This window comes from Microcebus murinus, chromosome 24 (assembly GCF_040939455.1).
Source record: "Microcebus murinus isolate Inina chromosome 24, M.murinus_Inina_mat1.0, whole genome shotgun sequence".
In the NCBI taxonomy this organism is placed as follows: domain Eukaryota; kingdom Metazoa; phylum Chordata; class Mammalia; order Primates; family Cheirogaleidae; genus Microcebus; species Microcebus murinus.
This window is the reverse complement of record NC_134127.1, coordinates 8196482-8215561: the sequence shown is the minus strand read 5'-3', so window position 1 is coordinate 8215561 and position 19080 is coordinate 8196482. Positions and strand designations below refer to the sequence as shown.

General features: G+C 40.0%; 3 protein-coding genes across 4 annotated transcripts in view; 1 reads left to right on the top strand and 2 right to left on the bottom strand.

Annotated features, from left to right (window-relative positions):
- Positions 1-2286, bottom strand: part of POFUT3 (protein O-fucosyltransferase 3) — a 65053-nt gene extending 62767 nt beyond the window's left edge. Inside the window, exon 1 of the mRNA XM_075997232.1 lies at positions 2149-2286. The gene's annotated coding sequence lies outside the window, so the exon portion shown is untranslated. The remainder of the gene's footprint in view (positions 1-2148) is intronic.
- On the top strand, positions 2259-10430 carry MAK16 (MAK16 homolog). The gene is made up of 10 exons (XM_012775741.2): positions 2259-2343; positions 4604-4653; positions 4824-4933; positions 5039-5103; positions 5304-5455; positions 6182-6236; positions 8273-8347; positions 9058-9174; positions 9678-9743; positions 9933-10430. Exons 1-10 carry the CDS (start codon positions 2329-2331, stop codon positions 10128-10130), a joined length of 903 nt encoding a protein of 300 aa, XP_012631195.1. The 5' UTR covers positions 2259-2328; the 3' UTR covers positions 10131-10430.
- TTI2 (TELO2 interacting protein 2) lies at positions 3569-19055 on the bottom strand. 2 transcript variants are annotated; one of them, XM_075997231.1, is made up of 8 exons: positions 17963-19055; positions 16687-16873; positions 15991-16083; positions 14849-15036; positions 14627-14770; positions 11893-12055; positions 7089-7131; positions 3569-4618 (listed from the first exon to the last, which is right to left on the bottom strand). In XM_075997231.1, the coding sequence occupies exons 1-7, from the start codon at positions 18607-18609 to the stop codon at positions 7096-7098; spliced, it is 1458 nt and encodes a 485-aa protein (XP_075853346.1). In that variant the 5' UTR covers positions 18610-19055; the 3' UTR covers positions 3569-4618; positions 7089-7095. The 2 variants fall into 2 exon arrangements, with proteins under 2 accessions (XP_075853346.1, XP_012631193.1); XM_012775739.2 differs by lacking the exons at positions 3569-4618; positions 7089-7131 and adding an exon at positions 10638-10769.
- Positions 19056-19080: the final 25 nt, after the last annotated feature.

The following is a 19080-nucleotide window of genomic DNA, read 5'->3' as shown; positions in this document are numbered from 1 at the left end:
GTCACCATGCCCAGCTAATCCTATTTTTTATAGAGTCAGGGTCCTGCCATATTGCTCAGGCTGGTCTTGAACTCCTGGCCTCAAGCAATCCTCCCACCTTGGCCTCTCAAAGAGCTGGGATTGCATGTCTGAGCCACCCAGCCCAGACTTGAAGTCCTTGTTCTTTAAGGAAAATCCCAGACTTGAACTCCTTGTTCTTTAGGGGACAAGCTTGCTAAGAGCTAGTTCTAAGATGTGATAGCAAGTCAAGATTATTCACAGGAGACAGAGAGACACCATGGATGCTGGAGCACAGAGAAAAAGCCACGTGAGGGGACAATGAGCAGGTAGCCACCTGCAAGCCAAGGGAAGAAGCCTCCAAAGAAATGAATCCTGAAGATTTGGGGTTTCCAGGCTCCACAACTATGAGAAAATAAATTTCTGTGGTTTAACTGACCCAAGTGGTGGCATTTTGTTATGGTAACCCAGTAGACTAATACAGTATCCTTGACATGGTGTGATGACAATGGCACCATACCTCTGTAGTCTTCCTCCAAACTCCATCAGATAAGTACCAATGGAAGGACATTCTGCAAAACACCTGACCTATACTCCTCAAAATGTTCAAGGCCATCAAAAACAAGGAAAAGTCTGAGAAACTGCAGCAGCCAAGAGCCAAAGGAGACATGATGACTCAAAGTAATGTGGGGACCGGGTGCACAGTGGCCCACGCCTGTAATCCTAGCACTCTGGGAGGCTGAGGGGGGAGGATTGTTTGAGCTCAGGAGTTCGAGACCAGCCTGAGCAAGAGGGAGACCCTGTCTCTACTAAAAATAGAAAGAAATTAGCTGGACAACTAAAAACATATATAAAAAATTAGCCGGGCATGGTGGTGCCTGCCTGTAGTCCCAGCTACTTGGGAGGCTGAGGCAGGAGGATTGCTTGAGCCCAGGAGTTTGAGGTTGCTGTGAGCTAGGCTGACGCACCAGCACTCACTCTAGCCTGGGCAACAGAGTGAGACTCTGTCTCTAAAATAAAATAAAATAAAATAAAATAATAAAATAAAATAAAATAATAAATAAAATAAAATAAAAGTAATGTGGGATCCTGGATGAGATCTTGGAACAGAAAAAGGACATTAGGTAAAAAGGAGGTACTCAGGAAATCTGAAGAAAGTATGGACATGAGTTAATAATAATGTGTCAATATCGGTTCATTAATTGTAACAAATGTATCAATCTAATGTTAGTAATAATAGGGGAAACTAGTACGGGATAGATGTGAGCTCTCTGTAATAGCTTCACAGGTTTTCCATAAACCTAAAACTCTTCTAAAATTGAAGGTCTCTTTTTAAAAAAAAAAAAAAAAAAAGGTTATTCACAGGCCTCATCTCATCAGTTGGTGGTGTGGACGAAGGCATGCTATACTAAACCAAAGTGAAGAAAACCACCATTTCCCCTGCTTACAGCAATTCGCAAAGCGCAGTGTGTGCAGGCGGTCCAGCCTTCGATTTCCCCCGCAGGAAAGGGCACACGTGCGGCCGCACGCCCCCTCCCGGTCTGCACACCAGCCGCGCGCCCAGGGCGGAGAGCCACCGCCACCACTTTGCACGCTGCAGTTCAAACTATCTCCGCCCCTCGCACGCACCCACTTTTGAAACGGGTCAACAGGCTGATAAAAATGCAATGCCTTGCCCCGCGACACTTCGTAAAAGGCAGAGTTAGTTTTTATAACTCGTGTTTGGCTCCGAAGCTAGTGCTAAAAAAAAAAAAAAAAAAATCGATGCTTTCCAACACGGCGGTTCCGAATCGCGCTTTTCACCTGCAGGCAGTAACACTACGTCATTTATAATAATATACCGAATTATCTCACAACGCGATGTGCGTTCAGATTAAGGGCCCGTGCTTATCCTGCCACCCGCCGTGCTCTCCTGACGCTTCCGGTACTAAAATGGCCTTGCTTTTGTTAAGACGGTGTGAACCAGTAAAGGTATTCTTTTTCCCCTGGCGACATAATAACGGGAGAAGGGGCGGGTACTCGGGGGCGGCCACGAACCGCGCGCGGAGAAGGCCGCCCGGGGACTCCGCGGCCTGCGCGGGGCCGCCACTGGGTTACCCGCCCCGGGAGCCCGTGACAAGCCCGGAGCGACGCGAGCGCGCGCTGACGTACCCTTGGGCGGTGACGTGGAAGCACGCGCGACAGCCAGGCCGCCAGGGGTCGCTGTGTAGTCCCGGCAGTCTCTGCGCTTCTCGCGAGAGCCGCGACTAGGCTTTCCGGAAGTGATTTCCCGGAAACAGCATGTCCGCGCCCGTGGTCAGTCCAGGCGCCACACGCTGAACCGCCGACACCATGCAGTCAGATGATGTGAGTCTCCTTCCGTTGCTCTGACACCCCGGGGTTCGCGCAGGGAATGGTGCCCATTTCAGGACACTCAGAAAACGCGTACTCTGCTGGTCTGTTTTGCCTCGTGCTGCTCCAGATGCGAAGTTTTCTGAACTCCGATGTTTGAACGTGGGGTTCTCAACGCGTGTCTAACCGGGATCTGCAGCCCGCTGCCCAGCCGGGTTATGGGGACAGGACACCGCCACCTGAACCCACAGGGTCGGTGGATCCAGACCCCGGTGCCTACAGTGAGGGACGTTGTGCCATGCTGTCAGCTGTCAGCTCCGCACTTGGGGGGAGGGGTGGCGGCAAGAGGGTGCGGCGAAGTTTAGACTTCGGATCTAAGGATCTTTCTCATCCATGTGCACCTTACTGTTCAATCTGCTTTTCCTGTGTTAGGTTTTTCCTTACATTTGCTCTACTCTCTGCCCAAGTCATAATTTCGGAAGCAGCCTAGATTCACTCATTCAGTTCTTTTGTTGGAGAAATACTTCAGTGCTTAAAATGTGCTGCACGTTGTGGTTGTTACTGGGGATTTGGTTGTTAACATGCCAGACAAAAAGTCCCTGCTCTCCTGGAGCACGGAGGGCCGGGGAGGGGTGATACAGATAGTAAACAAGTGAACAAATAAATAAAACAATTGCACTGTGTAATAGTACTATGAAAGAAAAAGCAGGAGTGATGAAGTAGAATGTTATTAGGAGAGACCAGGTCAGGGAAGGTTTCTCAGAACAGAAGACATTTCAGCTGAGATCTAAAAGATGAGAATGAACCAGCCACTGGGTGACTGAGGGATAAGCAATCTAGGCATTGGGATCAGTCAAGTACAAATCTGAAGGTATGAGAGAAGGAACATCAAGGACACCAGTGTGACTGTGTTGAGAGAGGTAATGAAATTGGATATGCTTGCCTGGGCAAGATCATGCAGAGTCTTGTGGGAAGTGTTTTTAGGGCTTTTAATAATGTGATAAACGTTTTTGAAAAGTTCTTCAGTTGCTGTGTGATGGACGTTTGAAAGAGAAAGAATGAAAGCAAGGAGATTAGGGTCTGATGAAAGTAGCTTCAACTAAGGTAGTAATGGTGGAGATGAAAAGAAATGGATGAATTTGAGGCCTGTTAAATCAGTATAACTGACAAGACTTGGTCATGGATTCAGGGAGGAAGAAAAGGGAGAAAGCAAGGGATTTTAGATTTAAACAATTTAAATACAGTGGTGATTTTATTTATTGAAATGGGGAGGACTATGGTAGGAATGTCCTATTGAGAGGTATGGAATTTGATTTGGATATGGTAATATTTATGATACCTTTTAGATATCCACATGGAGATGTCAAGTAGGCCTAGATGCACATACAAATCTGGTATTCAGGAAAGAAGTCTGACCAGGAGATAATTTGGAAGTCCTCAATTTAGAGATTATACATAAAGCTGTAAGCCTAAATGACCTCCCTACTTTTCCAGTTTCTTTTCCTCTTAGCAGTTTCTTACTATCCCCCACCAGACACACCTATAAAATTCCCCAGTGTATTCTATTCTTTCATCCTTCTTCATGTTTTCCCTTTTATTGCTGTAAAGCTTTTTCCCAATTCCTCAAAGCACCTCACACAAAGACTGCCATACTCTCATGCACTTCTTTGTGGCCTTACTGTTACTTTGTGATGCTTTGTTTACACATCTTTCTGGAGTGCCTACTGTGTGTCAGGACTTGGAGATGTCACCGCTTTACATAAATCAAGTATACAGTAAGTGCAGAATGAATAAAGAACACATTAGTTAGTGGAGGATAGCAACAGATAATTTTCTTTGTCCATGAGATAAAATCACATATGTATATCCAAAGATCTAGTACTGTGCAGCCTTCAACAGTGAATAATGAACATATTAAGTAAAAAAGTAAAGTTATGAAATGTATATATATATGATCTCTTGTTGCTAAAAATATACACATAGGCATACAGTTGATGAAATATACATGTATAGAAAGAAATCTGGAAAAATATACAATAGTAATGAAATTGTATCTCTGGGTAATGGAGTTATGGTTATTAACGATCCATATTTCATTGTTCTACAAGACTCTGTTGTGTAAAGAAAAGTTAACAAGTCACGCTATTAAGTACTTTTTCTCATTCCTTAAAGACTCTTCTCAGTGAAGCAGGCACTGTCCTAGGACATCATCTTCTTGAAATAATATGGCATCTCGTGGGTCACATTTGCAATGGGTTTTTACTTTGTCTTGCAGGTTATCTGGGATACACTAGGAAACAAGCAATTTTGTTCCTTCAAAATAAGGTGAGTGTGGATTTTCGACTTGGACTAAGATTCCTTCAGTTGCCTTCTTGGTAACCCATCTTATAATCTTTGTGTCTTTGCTCTCTTCTAAAACCAAAGCTCAGGGCTTTTGCAGAAATGAATACAGCCTGACTGGACTATGTATCTTTGTTTCTTTCCTCTCATTCTAGAACCAAGACTCAGGGCTTCTGCAGAAATGAATACAATCTGACTGGACTATGTAATCGGTCGTCCTGTCCCCTGGCAAATAGTCAGTATGCCACTATTAAAGAAGAGAAAGGTAACTCCCTAGTTTTAACTTCCATGAGAACTACTCAACAGCTTTTAAAGAGGTGTTCTTTAGTCTCTGTAAATAACACTAAAGGTATTTTACTTTATCCTTCAGGACAGTGCTACTTGTATATGAAGGTTATAGAACGAGCAGCTTTTCCTAGGCGTCTCTGGGAACGGGTAAGACTTATGACAAAACTACAATGACTACTGATCAAGAGCATAAATGCCACATGCTTGACCATAATGCTCTCTTCCTTGACCATAACCAGATTAAGCTTTTAAAGCCATCCTTATTAGGCTCTGTAAGTGTTGTTGACAGTGAAGACCTAATAAATCATTCACCCTTACCCTGCAAACTTCCTTTTTCTGTTTGGTAGGTCCGGCTTAATAAAAACTATGAAAAAGCACTGGAGCAAATTGATGAAAATTTAATTTACTGGCCCCGTTTCATTCGACACAAATGTAAGCAGAGATTCACCAAGATCACCCAATACCTAATCCGAATTAGAAAACTTACACTAAAGCGACAGTAAGTATTTGGATCATTCAAAGGTTTAACTCTTTCCATGGAACATGTTTTGAAGCTGAGAGATTGTGAAACTTCAGTGCTATCTATTAAATTCAACTTTGTGGAATCTTTATGATATGCTAAGAAGAAACTCTACCTCAGATTAAAGGTATGCCCTTTGATATGGCAGGACTTTTAATATAGAGTATAACTTGGTTACCCTCCCTGCCTGAAAATCTGCTTCAGAAAATTTTCCAACTCCTAAGAGAACCTTAACATTAGAGATTTGAAAATGATGTAAAAAAATGTGAACAGGAATGTAAGAACTTGACTCTGGATTCACTGAAAACTAATCTTAAAGAGTGATATGAAATTCACAGAATTAATAGACTACCTTCTCAAGGAGTGTTAGGCCCTAACACTTTTTCATTGTGGTCTGTAGAGAATGCTAAAGATTAGTTTTCTACAGAAAATTCCCTTTTCTTAGTTCACCGAAGCATTAATGTTAGCATAGTGAATGCTCTCAGAATCTCACAAAGCCTAAAGAAAACAAAAAGAGCCATATTCAAGTATATGTAAAAATGCCTGACCTTTTATAGCATTAAATTTCTAGAAATGTTTAAATAGTATATCTTGCTGTATTGAGGTGAGCCCTACAAAACCAATTCCAATCCTTTTTCATCTTTTAAAAAGGAACACAGAGCATGTGAACTTGCATTATTTGATAATGTGTTTTATTTCCCCTAGGAAGAAACTTGTTCCTTTGAGTAAGAAGGTGGAGCGTAGGGAGAAAAGAAGAGAGGTAACTTCCTGATCTGATATTTATACCTTCTATATTTTCACTGGGGGAGGGCTGCATGGGCAGAGCTCATGAGAAAGATTCAGTCACCATTGTCTATGTAAACCGTTTATGCCTTGGATATTGGTTCACTAATGGACAACAGTTGCCTAATACATCTGATTTTTGTATATCTTAACATCATGACTTTTGGGGCAAGCTAACATATGGGCACTTTGGGGGTGGTATATGTAATAATAGGGAACAGAATATCTTAGAGATCCACAACTCCTTTATCTGAAATTCATGAGGTCAAATGTTTCAGAATTCTGATGTTGCCTATCTTACATATTACCTTCAGCAGTAGCCTCATGGTCATATTTGGCTGCTAAATTGAGTTTTTGGACTTTGAAATTACTGGTAAAGAATTGAAAACTCTGCCAGGAATGGTGGCTGACACCCTGTAATCCCAGAACTTTGGGAGGCTGAGCCAGGAGGATTGCTTGAGGCCAGGAGTTCGAGGCTGCAGTGAGCTATGACTGTGCCACTACACTCCAGCCTGGGCAAGAGAGCAAGACTCTCTCTCTAAAAAGGACACGAAAAAAGAAAGAACTGGAAACTCCACTTTTGATCTGGGGTTATTTGCTTCTTTGCAGTAAATTGGACAGTTTTGTTATGAAAGCAATGAATAGTGATGGTAATATTATCCTATCTATTCTCTAATCAAGAATCTGTAAACTTTGTCCCAGAGTAGTCTGCCTTTTCACATCACTGATCTCTCACTCAAGCTGAATTCTCTTCTGCTTAAAGCTCCAGGAATCAGCTTTTCCTGACAAGTTCAAATTTGCAGTAATTCTTGCAGTTTGCTTTGCTTACCTCATTTTCACCAACAGACATTTGCCGGATCATTTGTCATACCCTGTAAAGAAATAGCTTTAATAATCTTTTGATGTTTTTGTTCCCATTAGTCACTAGAAAGAATAGATTAAGTATATTTGTTTTTAAAACTTCTGCTAGGTTACATACTACAGATAGCCATTTGTTATATTAGAAAAGGTTGGTAAACATTTTTCTTTTTGTGAAAGATGCATAGCTCATCTCTAGGTTCTACCACTTTTTTAAGTACTAACTTATTAATTAGATCACCAGCATACCTTTATAGAACTACTCTGTCTTTTGCAAAATATTCAGTGTCATCTATTAATCCACTTAACCAAGTAGTGATATGCTGTAATAATCTGAATAAAGGAGACCACCACTTTCACTTTTAAACTCTATATATGGGGCAGTCTTCCCTCAAGCTATCCTGCTCACCATATCTGACGCACAACTAGTTGCTTTATGGACAGAGTGAAGGCACCGATGTCAGTGTACAAGAAAAATATTAGTAACACTTAATTTTTTAAATTAAAAAAATACACAAGTTTTGAGTATTTTCTTCCTCTACTTTAGTGGATCACCCTTGAGGTGTAAGCAACCACTTTAGAGAACACAGAACATACCTGTAGCCTTTTAACTAATCCATATGCCCCTCGCCTCCCAACTCCCAATATTGCGCATCATTCCACATGCTTTATCATTCTAAGATAGCTTCTGTGTATGAAGCTTTAAGACCCTCTGACTTTCACTATCAAATTAATGCAAACTCTTAGACTAGAAAGATAGATCATGATTAGATTTTATGTTTTGCATTTTGGGTCATACAGGTTGATGTTATACGTCATCCGAGAGATTACTGGAAAAAGATTTTTTTACCTATTTTTCTGCCTGTCACTATGTAGACCTGCATGTTTTATATACCTATTAAAGGCTTTTTTAGAATTTGATTAAGAATATTGTTTATAACCATAAGAATTCTGGAATTGAAAGGTTCCAAAGAAAGTTTGGGAGGGAAAGAAGAAGTGTATATGGTTAGAGAGGCAGAAGCCAGTAATACCAAGGGGGGAAATGATTATATCGTCTGTATTAAAAAAAAAAAAAAAATGGTGGTTTCTTCCACTTCTGCAGGCTGAAAAATCGGTGCTAATGAATTAAATAGGTTTGCTCTTTTTCTCATATAGGAAAAGGCATTAATAGCTGCTCAGCTGGACAATGCCATTGAGAAGGAATTGCTGGAGAGACTGAAACAAGATACGGTGAGAAAGCTAGTAGTTTTGGGGTACAAATTGTATTCTTTAGGTGGTAGTATCATGTTAGGAAATATTGGAAAATGTGTTTTAGTTTTGAAGATGCTCGAGAGATCCCAACTCTGATTTTATCCCTGGAATAAAATAAATCCGTATAGGTCTGGTCCTCTTTTTAGTTCATTGACACAGCACATGAAATGCTTTGGTTCCCCTTGATACTCCATTCACTATAAGAGACCTCTCCCTTTTTGCCATTTTTCCCAATTGCCATTCCTAAATGCAAAAATTCCAGATCTCTATAAAAACCATAGGGTCTTGCATCTCCTATATAGTTTCTTTAAAATGAGGTTTTTCCTTTCTTAAAATTAGTGTCATTTATACAGACATAATTAAAATATCCTTTTCCTTACTATTTCCCCTTGTCGGCAAAATTACATTTGTCCCAGTGCATAGGTTTTATAGACTACTAAAGTTTAAATGATAGGGTTCCATCCTCCATAGATTTTTTCCTAGTTGATAGTAACCACTGATTATTTAAATGTCAATGAGTTTTTTGGATACTGCTGGCTCTAGGCTTGAAAATAATATAGAAATATTGGCCATCAAATCAAGTGTTCTGATTTAATTATTGAGGAAAAAAGAGAATGCTTGTCAGACAGTGGAACTTCAAGTGTCATATCCAAATGTAGTTAAAGCCAGTCTGTGTTTGTGTTCTTCAGTATGGCGACATCTACAACTTCCCCATTCATGCCTTTGACAAGGCCCTGGAACAGCAGGAGACAGAAAGTGACTCTTCAGATGCCGAGGAAAAAGATGATGAAGATGATGATGAAGAAGTAAGTCTTTGCTTTCTCAAACAAACCTATAGAAAACTAGATGTTTTTATGTAATTTATAGAATGTCACTTTCAGTCCCCTAAACAACAATAATTTGTCATTTTTTTCTATAATGACATTAATCTTCGTTTAGCAGTGGCTACTTTGTTTTTCCAGCAATCATTTATAATTAACAATTTTAGTCTTATTTATTGGCATTCTAAAATTTTTTCTGCAAGGTGACAAACTGTAAAGCTTTTCTTGTTTATAGATTTTAATCAATTAAAATGAGGATGTTTTACCACTGATGGTTTAAATTATGAATAAAAATTATCTGATAGCTCTAAAATGTTTTTAATTCAGAAATATTAAATTGAGGAACAACTTAATTTTGGTAGCTAGTAAGTAGACTCTGGTTCTGATTACATTATTTATGTACTTATTTATCAAAGAATAAAAGATTTCAATGTCTAAACTGAATCTTCATTATGTATTTTGAACCTAACAGTTACATTTTATTGTAGGATGTGGGAAAAAGAGAATTTGTGGAAGATGATGAGATAGAAGAGAGTGACATAAGTGATTTTGAGGTGAGCTTTATAGATTAAAAAAATTGTGCTTAGGCCTGCAGCCAAAAAAAATGAGGGGGGAGGGGTGGTGTTTCTGAACACACACAGGTGAATAAATTCTTGTTTGTTCTAAATACAGGGGACAATGAAGGGAGTTTGGAGAAGTCTTGCATTTTCCCTACTCTTTTACCTGTTCTCTCCCCGTATTAGGATATGGATAAACTGGATGCCAGCAGCGATGAAGATCAGGATGATGAATCCTCCAAAGAGGAGGAAGAAGAAAAGGCCCTTAATATGAAACACAAAGGCAAAACACCCTTGAAAGGACCCTTACGGAGAAAACGAGCCTACGTAGAGATAGAATACGAGCAGGAGACAGAGCCCATGGCCAAGGCCAAGACCACGTGATTTCCCTTCAACCGTTTGTACACAGGACTGAACATTTGGAACATTTTTTTTATCTTGAACACATACACACCTCCAGTTTTTGCTCTTTTGTGTTGTATTTAACACAATATTTGTGTTTTTAATATTTATGTCACTTCAGTGGGGCAAGAAATCTGGAGTGAGTGGAAGAAAGCCTTAACTTGTGAACAAAGTATTTTTATAGCATATGTGTTGAACTAACAGCTTGAGCCCAAGAAGCTTAGCAGATGAGTTCCTGAATCTGGGATGAGACTGTGGGTGTAAATATTTCTAAATTTTAAATGTTAAATTCCTCAGTGTCCTTTTTTCTCCCAAACTTTATTTAGCAATGGTAAGACTTCAATTTTTTGTTGTTCTTTTTTCCCTACTCTTACAGGGGTAAAAGGAAAGAAAGAAGGAAAAGGCAGTTCTAACTTAAACAATGTTTAGTGTATAAATACCTTTTTCCATAAGTAACTCCATTCATACAATCAGATAGAAAAAAAATCCTTTCCTCTGGGGAAAGTCATACAAATCTTAAGTTCCATCGAAGGAAGCGCCTTCAGAAACCTGTTGCACTTTTCTAATACAGTTCACCACCTTGCTGTCGTCACAGCTATGGAGGATGTTGGCCAGGAGACCCTGAAACATGAAACCAGACAGGCTTTGGGGTTTTTTTAGATTATTTTTTCCCCCTTTTGCCTTGATTCTTCTTTCTTAGTATGAAGAAACAGCTTAAGTTCACCAAGACAAATTAGGTTGGATCTAGGGTTTGATTGAAGACTATAGAACTAAGATAACATGGTTTGAATAAAATGATAAAACAACAAACCATCCTATCTCTAAATATTTTTAGGATATGAATTTCTTTTCATGCTGCCTTTAGTCTTTCAATTGAGGATTTCTAAATGGAGTAAAAAAATCAGGCAATAGTTTATTAAATACATATATAAATGCACATACAACTATTATATACTCTGGCTTTAAGAAGTTAACTTTTGTGGAGTAAAACCAAAGGAAGGATTTCCATGTGGATAATTAAGAATATTTAAAAATATCTACCAAAGGGATGGCTGCCCCCCAAAACTGAAAACATTATGAGATCTGAATTATTGTATCTATTATTACTCCTCAGGGGCTTACAGCTCATTATCCTTTTTTTTTTTTTTTTTAAGTTTAGAAGATGAGAACAGAACTTAAATTTTACACTCGTATTTTTTTTGAGACAGTTTCACTCTGTCACTTAGTATAGAGTACAGTGGCCTCACCATAGCTCACTCCAACCTCCAACTCCTGGGCTCAAGTGATCCTCCTGCCTCAGCCTTCTGAGTAGCTGGGACTACAGGTGTGCACTACCACACCCCACTAATTTTTTTCTATTTTTAGTAGAGATGGGGTCTCAAACTCTTGACCTCAAGTGATCCTCCCACCTCAGCCTCCCAGAGTGTTAGGAATATAGGGATGAGCCACTATGCCCTGCCCCAAACTCTTGATTCCATTCTCTCTTGTCCTTAGCCCCAATGACATCTGCTGATCCTCTTGCCTTTTGGTTTAAACAGTTCTGAATAGTTTTAAAAGATGAATAAAGTATTGCTCAAACTCTGCTGAAGGCTAGGGAGCTCAGAGATAGAAACCTAAAACTCTCCATGTTCATTTCCAGGCTTGGTCGGGCACATACACAGTAAATGATAATCAATCATAGGAATTACCTATGGATAGGTAGGATAATGAGGCCCAACTGAAACTGCGTTGCAGACTGTCTTACCTTCACCTGTCCTTGGGAGCAGTGGTCCAGGAGAATCAGGCAGTCTGTGGCCTCCTGTAGCAAAGCACTTTTAACAGGCTCTGGTGTAAGGTTTTGATCCCTTGCTACGTCACATATCAGTTTCAAGAGAGCCTTCAGCAAGACCACAAGTCTGCAGGAAACTCTGGAATCAAGAAGAAAAAACTATGTTCATACTCTAAATCAGGATATTAAAATTGGAAGAGACCAAAGGCTATCTAGTGGAAAGCCCTCATCTCAAAAATGAAGGAACTAAAGCCAAAGTTAAATGATGTAAAAGACCACAGAGCTGGAAACAGAACCAGAGGCTCCACTCCAGATTTCTTAACCTTAAGTCTCCTGTTAGCATACTTCCTGTACATATGTGCGTGCACACACACACACACTGTAGCCTAAGAATACCTACCTACCTTCCTTCCAGAAGTTTGGTTGAACTATACGGAAATAGCCCCCTCATGGCTGAGAAAGGGGAACCAGCATCTTCCCTTACCAAAGGCCTGTACTTTTGGCCACAGAACAAGAGAGAACCCACAAACTTTTAACTGTTAACACCATCTTAGGCCTGGAAGTTAAAAATAAAGTGAGGCTTCTGGAACTTAAATGTCAATTTGAATTTTCTGTCATTTAATTTCAGATCCTAGCTTACTATCAGTTAAGTCCAACTTATTTACTTCTGATAATTAACCTTTATAAAAATGTATGCCTTTGGTAAAGCTCTGGAAATGGATAGTGGTGATGACTGCACAACATTGTGATTGTACTTAATGCCACTAAACTGTACACTTTAAAATAGTAAATTTTATGTATTTTTACCACAATAAAAAAAATAAAAGCTAGAAAATAATTTAACTTGTAATGTGAAAATATGCACAATAAATCATATTTATGGACAGAAATGTGACTGAGAGAAAAAACTTTTCTCTTAATCTAAAAAATGTCCAACCTTTCCCTATGGTTTGTGTGCCTCTCAGCCCTACATCTGTTACTCAGTTTATAATCTCTATTCTCCATTTCCCAGCCTCTGCCCCCTCATATACAGACAACAACATATTTCTTTTTTGACCTCCTTACATTTGTTTACTTCTCCCTTCTTGGAATATTGGTCTCTGCTCTCTTTAAAGTTCTGATACAGAATTAATTTGATACAATTTCTTTCTTTCATGTATTCATGTCCATTCATTCTTCAAATATTTGTGTACCTAATGCCAGGTACTAAGTATACTTTGGGGGAATGTAATAGATATGGTCTTCCATTTTCTTGGAGTGTACAGTTCAGCAATGGAGAAAGATAGAAAGTAAACAAATGCAACCTAGTTACAAATGTGACTAGGGGAAAGGCCTTCATGGGCAAAGTTACTCTGGATCCTTGTACATTTATAAAGAAGTGAGAGACTATGGTCCAGAATAGATACTATATGTTGTTGGGGCACTGGATTCTCTGGCTGAATTAAATTTTCAGTTGTGCAAGAAAGCCTTTCGCTGACTCAACAGTTTGGGTTCCAATTTATTCCTGACACCTACCTCAAGCCAGAGCTGGAATGCTTTCAAAGCAAGCAAAATGCTAAATTAGCATTCTGATCACTGCTCTGGAGATGTGAAATGATGTGCCCTTAAGTACTCCACTCTCAATTAGATTTAACACATTGACTGCCACACTAGAAAAAAACATTTTTCCATGAGGCCACAGTGTTTTATTATGAAAATAGAATAAAAACCTCAAAAACAAAAACGATCCTAATTTAATGAAAAATTTGTTATTTCTTATTATTTTCTATCTATGAGTTACATACAACTTGAAAAACAGTTCACATGGCTCCCAAGGTAAAGAGACATGTGAGTTACATATTTTTCACGAGGCCCAGGGCTCAAAACTAGGGTGACTTAAATACAACTCACATGGCAGTTAATGTGTTAAGGATGAACACATTAAGCATGTCTTTATAGCAGCACTTCTAAATGACCTTTAATACTCTAATATACATTATAAATCTAGAAAGATGTACAACCTAGGTTTCCCAACTTATTTGACCATAGGATATTTTTTCCTGTAGGGCATCAAAGAGCACCTGGGGCTGGGCACAGTGGCTCACACCTGTAATCCTAGCACTCTGGAGGCTGAGGTGGGTGGATCGCTCAAGGTCAGGAGTTCGAAACCAACCTGAGCAAGAGTGAGACCCTGTCTCTACTATAAATAGAAAGAAATTAATTGGCCAATTAAAAATATATAGAGAAAAAATGAGCCGGGCATGGTGGCACATGCCTGTAGTCCCAGCTACTCGGGAGACTGAGACAGAAGGATCGCTTGAGCCCAGGAGTTTGAGGTTGCTGTGAGCTAGGCTGACGCCATGGCACTCTAGCCCGGGCAACACAGTGAGACTGTCTCAAAAAAAAAAAAAGCACCTGGGTGAATATTCTTCACAGCACCAATCTAAGCCAGTCTTAAGATATACTTGTTTAAAAGAGAAGTGATGTAATAGTGGCAGAATCTAAACATGCCTGGCGAAAGGGTCAAATATGAGCACCTGAAGTAACTATAGGTATATTTTATCTTTCTAATGCCAGCCGCTCAGTTCAAACTCCTATAGGAGTGTGAAAATGGGAGGTATTCAAATATATGGCATGTCCTTAATACTTTGTACTGAACGTCCATCTGGGCAAGTTCTGAAGAGAAAATCGGCTTGAGTTTTACTCCCTTTAGCACACCTGTCTGCTATACCTGGGCCAAGTATGCTGCATGAGAAGTTTTAGAGTTTCCAATATCTTCAATCTAGCTTCCTCCTCTGGTCCATCATAAACTTCCAGATAACCAATGATGACTCGCTCCAGCCTCTTCATGTGCCGGACGGTGAGGATCCCCAACCTAAAGACAAAAGAGTAAACGTGATGCCAAAGGGTTGAAGCTGGGGAGCATGCCCAGACCAGCAGCCCAGGGACTCACCTCTTCACGAAAGCGGGCAGGTGTCTTGCGTAGGTCCTGCGTAAGAGAAGGCGGTGCTCTGGCTCCATGTGGGTCAGGATCAGCTGCAGCACCTCGTCACAGTGCGTGGTGGGTCGAGCTCCATCTCCCTTCCATTGCTGGGCTTTCTCCAGGACAGGGAATAAATCCAGCAGACACAGGAGCACGACCTAGGAGGAAGGAATGGAAGGAATCTATAGTTTATCTATTTTCACTCACAGTACTCACTGATTTTTCTAGGAACTTAATTATTCCACTGTCCTTGGGGTCCATGTCATAGAATTCTAAAAGACTAGTAACAATACCATTAAGTGCTTAATCCTTTACATTCTTTCTCTGGGGTAGAAGAGGAAAAAATAAGGAAGGAAAAAATAAAAAAGAAACAAGGGATGTTTCTACCTCTATTTTTATGTAACTTGTTTCTTATCTCTTCAAATTTCCTTCCCTCTAAGTAACTTTTATTTATCCTTCATAAAAGCAATTATCACCTCCTTCTCAAAGCCTCCTTATACCACCCCTCATACCACCCCAAGCCTGGTTAGTTGCCTATTGGTGAATACCCACTGCATTTTATACAAACCTCTTCTGATACAGTTATTGCTCTGTACTGTAGGTATATGTAGATATATAAACATATATTCATAGATTTACATAAATGTCTCTCCAAAGGTATCTTAAAGCCAGAAATTCTGTCTGATTCATTTACTCTTGAAACCTACAATGGTTACTGGTACGTAATAGTTACTCAATGAATGTCTGTTGAATGAAAGACTAAACAACACTCAAAATATCTAACATACAAGGAGTTTCAAGTGTGTGTGTTGATATAAAGCAGCACAGATGGAAGAACATTTAAATTAATAAAAATAGAACTTTGTCAGACATAAAGCTGCCCCTGAAGTGATACACAATTGACCAAGATGAAGATAAAATACTGCCTTATCTGATTCAGGAATGTGAATGCCTGCTTGGTGTTGAGATATTTTCAACTTGGCAACGGCTTTTGGTCACCACCCTTGCTATCCAAGAGAGGAAAATGTCTCTCAACTATTCCTACTCACATAATGCCATCTTCTACTCAAATTTAGAGAACTCAGACAAAGTCATGAACAAATCATAATTACCTGAATGAGATGGTGCTCTGGCGTGTACAGGTGGTTGAAAATGGCATGGTATAGAACTTGGGCTCTGTTATACTGGAGCAAATCAGCAGCTGGCTGGAATTAGACAAATTGTCCAATTAAAAGTTTCCCAACATTGGCAAAATGTTATCTTTGACATTGGATTATGGGTACACTAAGATTGATTATACCACTCTATTTATGTATACGATTTAAAAGCTCCATAATACAAAGTTTTTTTTTCAAAAAGTTCCCTTGAGTAGTAGCTTGCACATTTTTGTATAATCCATTTCAAATTCTGATTTTATTTTTTTGCTTTTTTTTCCTTCTTCTTGTTTTGGAGTTGATACCTGTAGAATTTTTTTTTTTTTCTGTCCTTGTTATTGTCCTTGAAAGTCAACTGTTAATTACCCAAGGTCTCGTTATTCAGTTTGATAATGACCCATGCCTTCCTGTTTCTTCTATAACTATCCTTTTAGTTATTACATTACCTATGAGATACAATACCAGGTTGGCAGAGGAAAAATACAAGGAGGAAAATTACAAATAAAATAAGTAAACTTAATAAGAGCATTAATAGGAAACCAGCTAATAAATGATAGACTCAAAAATAAAATAGTGACATCATGAATGAGGAACAGCCGTGAATGACTTGGCTGTCCCATCAGTACAGACCACAGACAGCAAGAGGTTGCTTACCACATTAAGCACAATGTGATGCAGGCAGTGTACACCCAAGATTTTGTTCTCAGTTTGATAATCATCTGAGATAAGCAATGAAGGGGGAAGTATCCTTTCTAGATGTTGGTTCAGCCAGGGTCGAGTGACCTGTTGCAGAGTCCATGAGAAAACATGTTTGATGGCTGGATTATTCTTCCAGGATTCCCTAAACGGACACACGAAACCACATCGAGTAAAGTGACATGGTGGTGTTAAGTAGCAAAGAAAATTAACCAGTTCAAGCTAAACTGAGTATTTTTCTTGTCGTTGAAAAAAAGTACTTTGCACCTAAGACGACTCTTGATTTTATACTATACGTTTGAAGATTTGGATTAGAATTAATTTATACAACTTGCACTAAATACATTTAATAATCACCCAGCTCCGGGTCTAAAGCCAATCCAATGAGAAGTAGCCACTTATAATCACAGCTGGTGGTTCTAGGTGGTGCTTACAGTGAAGATGTATTGAGAAGGGAGAGAGGAGTAAAGGAAACATACTAACATTATTATACTAAAGAAACAAATGAAGTAATATTTGAACACCAATTTATCACTTATAAAATGATTTTACACATGTGGGTCAACTAATCCACAAAATAGTAACAGTGCAATAGGTATATTATCTTTATATTACAAACAATAAAACTGAGATTCAGAGAGGCTGTCTCTAAGCTACTCAGAACAATAAAAAGAAGCACCAGACTTAAAATCAAGCCTTTTAACTTCATGTTCCTGGTAAAATGACAGTTGTGGATATTTTTCCACACCACTCCAGTGCCAACAAAGTAGCAAGTGGAAACCCACCAGAAGTACTTTGGCTAGCAGCAATCTAAAAGGCTTTTTTTTTTCCATCCCAATCATTGCTTCCTTATCTGGTAACCATCCCTATCTAATAACTAATGATGAGTTTCAAGATCCCTAAGTCTAAATTCAAACCATGAATTTAAATCCTCTCCAAATCCCCATCCAATTTCCATATAAGTGAGACAAGATTTCAAATTTTCCAAGGCAGTTGTCACGAAGGCTGGAAAAAGCTCCTGGAAAAATGAGCCTGAAGACCTCGCTTATGATCTCAAGTTTGCTACTACCCAGTTATGCCATTTACAGCAAATCACAGCCTTTCTGGACTTTAAGAGATGTGCTATTACGACACCCTTATTTTACTGACGAAGAAACTCGGTTCCTTCGAGCTTTAACGTTCTAAAACATGAGGTTGAGGCTGAAGTCGGTGGCAAAGCACGAGTAGTACTTACTTATTCAAATCGGGTTTGAGAAGTCCCATTATCATAGTAAATCTCCCTTTCTCATCTTCGTTTTCTCCGTGTAGGAATCCTGCCACAGAACCGCATTCAGTAACTTGAAGCAGTGACGTGAGAACCTCCCTAGCAACTTCCCGTGATCTTGGGCTGGTCCAGGGTTGCTCCAAGCTGTGTGTGACAGCAAAAATGTAGATGGGTCCTGCCAAGTGACGGAGACTTGTCTTCCATTCAGGGCAGCCCAGAGAATTCTTGGAAGCCTCAACTTTCCCCAACAGCTTAAGAAACAGTAGCCCAACTTCTGTTGCTTTCTCGGCCACTTGACTGTGAGCCTCAGCTCTCCCGTCCTCCTCCTTGGGTGGGGCTGCGTACTTCTCCAGAGCTTTCGCCACCTGCCCTAGTATCTCGGGCACTCCGCGGAGCGGTGCGCCACTCCCCTCAAATAATCTCTCACACTCCGTGTCTTCTATTAGAGAACCGAGGTCTTTAAGAGCTGCATCCCTGGCTTTGCCCAGTCGTGTCTCTTGGCCGGTAAGACAGTGCAAAATCTTGGAGAAGGCCTGTCCAAGGGCGGAGGGAGACCACTCTCCAGGCAAGGAAGAGCCTTCCTGCGGCCGGGTTTCCCGAGCGCCGTCCAGCTCCATTCCTCAGACTGCAGCACGGAAGGGCTGGTCTCCCCCGGAGGACGAGGAAGGAGGCCGGAAAAGAGGGAAGGAGAGATCACCGGAGGCTGGATTTCTCCCAAAGAACATAAACAACTAAAATCAAATTAATAAAACGGCAAGACGCCTTGGAGAAGCCGGGAGTCTCACCGGGATAAGAATAAAGGGAAGGAACCTTGGAAAGGGAAAGGGGCCTTTTCCAGTAAGAGAGTCTCGGGCTTGTAACAGCGAAGTGGAGAAATTACTACAGCATCTCTGAAGACTCAAGATAAAAATAAAAATAAAGAGTTTAAGAAATAAACTCCTGAGCCAAGACACGAACACAACGGACAGACACTTGCAGCCTTTCCCACAAAACACCGGCGGCTAGCGAGATGCGGACATTGCTAACATTGCTACCGTAAAGCCTAAAGCCAGCTTCCGCCAATACTGCCGCAATGCCTCGTCATTTCA

What these genes read in the sequence shown, in the direction of transcription:
- MAK16 (XM_012775741.2), top strand. An exon ending in TTTTGTTCCTTCAAAATAAG is followed by an intron (nt 4,654 to 4,823) that starts GTGAGTGTGGAT and finishes CTCTCATTCTAG; the next exon opens with AACCAAGACTCAGGGCTTCT. An exon ending in AAACTTACACTAAAGCGACA is followed by an intron (nt 5,456 to 6,181) that starts GTAAGTATTTGG and finishes TATTTCCCCTAG; the next exon opens with GAAGAAACTTGTTCCTTTGA.
- TTI2 (XM_012775739.2), bottom strand. Translation starts at nt 18,609, where the DNA reads ATGGAGCTGGACGGCGCTCGGGAAACCCGGCCGCAGGAAGGCTCTTCC. An exon ending in CAGAGCACCATCTCATTCAG is followed by an intron (nt 15,037 to 15,990) that starts GTAATTATGATT and finishes CCTTCCTCCTAG; the next exon opens with GTCGTGCTCCTGTGTCTGCT. An exon ending in GCTCCCAAGGACAGGTGAAG is followed by an intron (nt 10,770 to 11,892) that starts GTAAGACAGTCT and finishes TTCATGTTTCAG; the next exon opens with GGTCTCCTGGCCAACATCCT.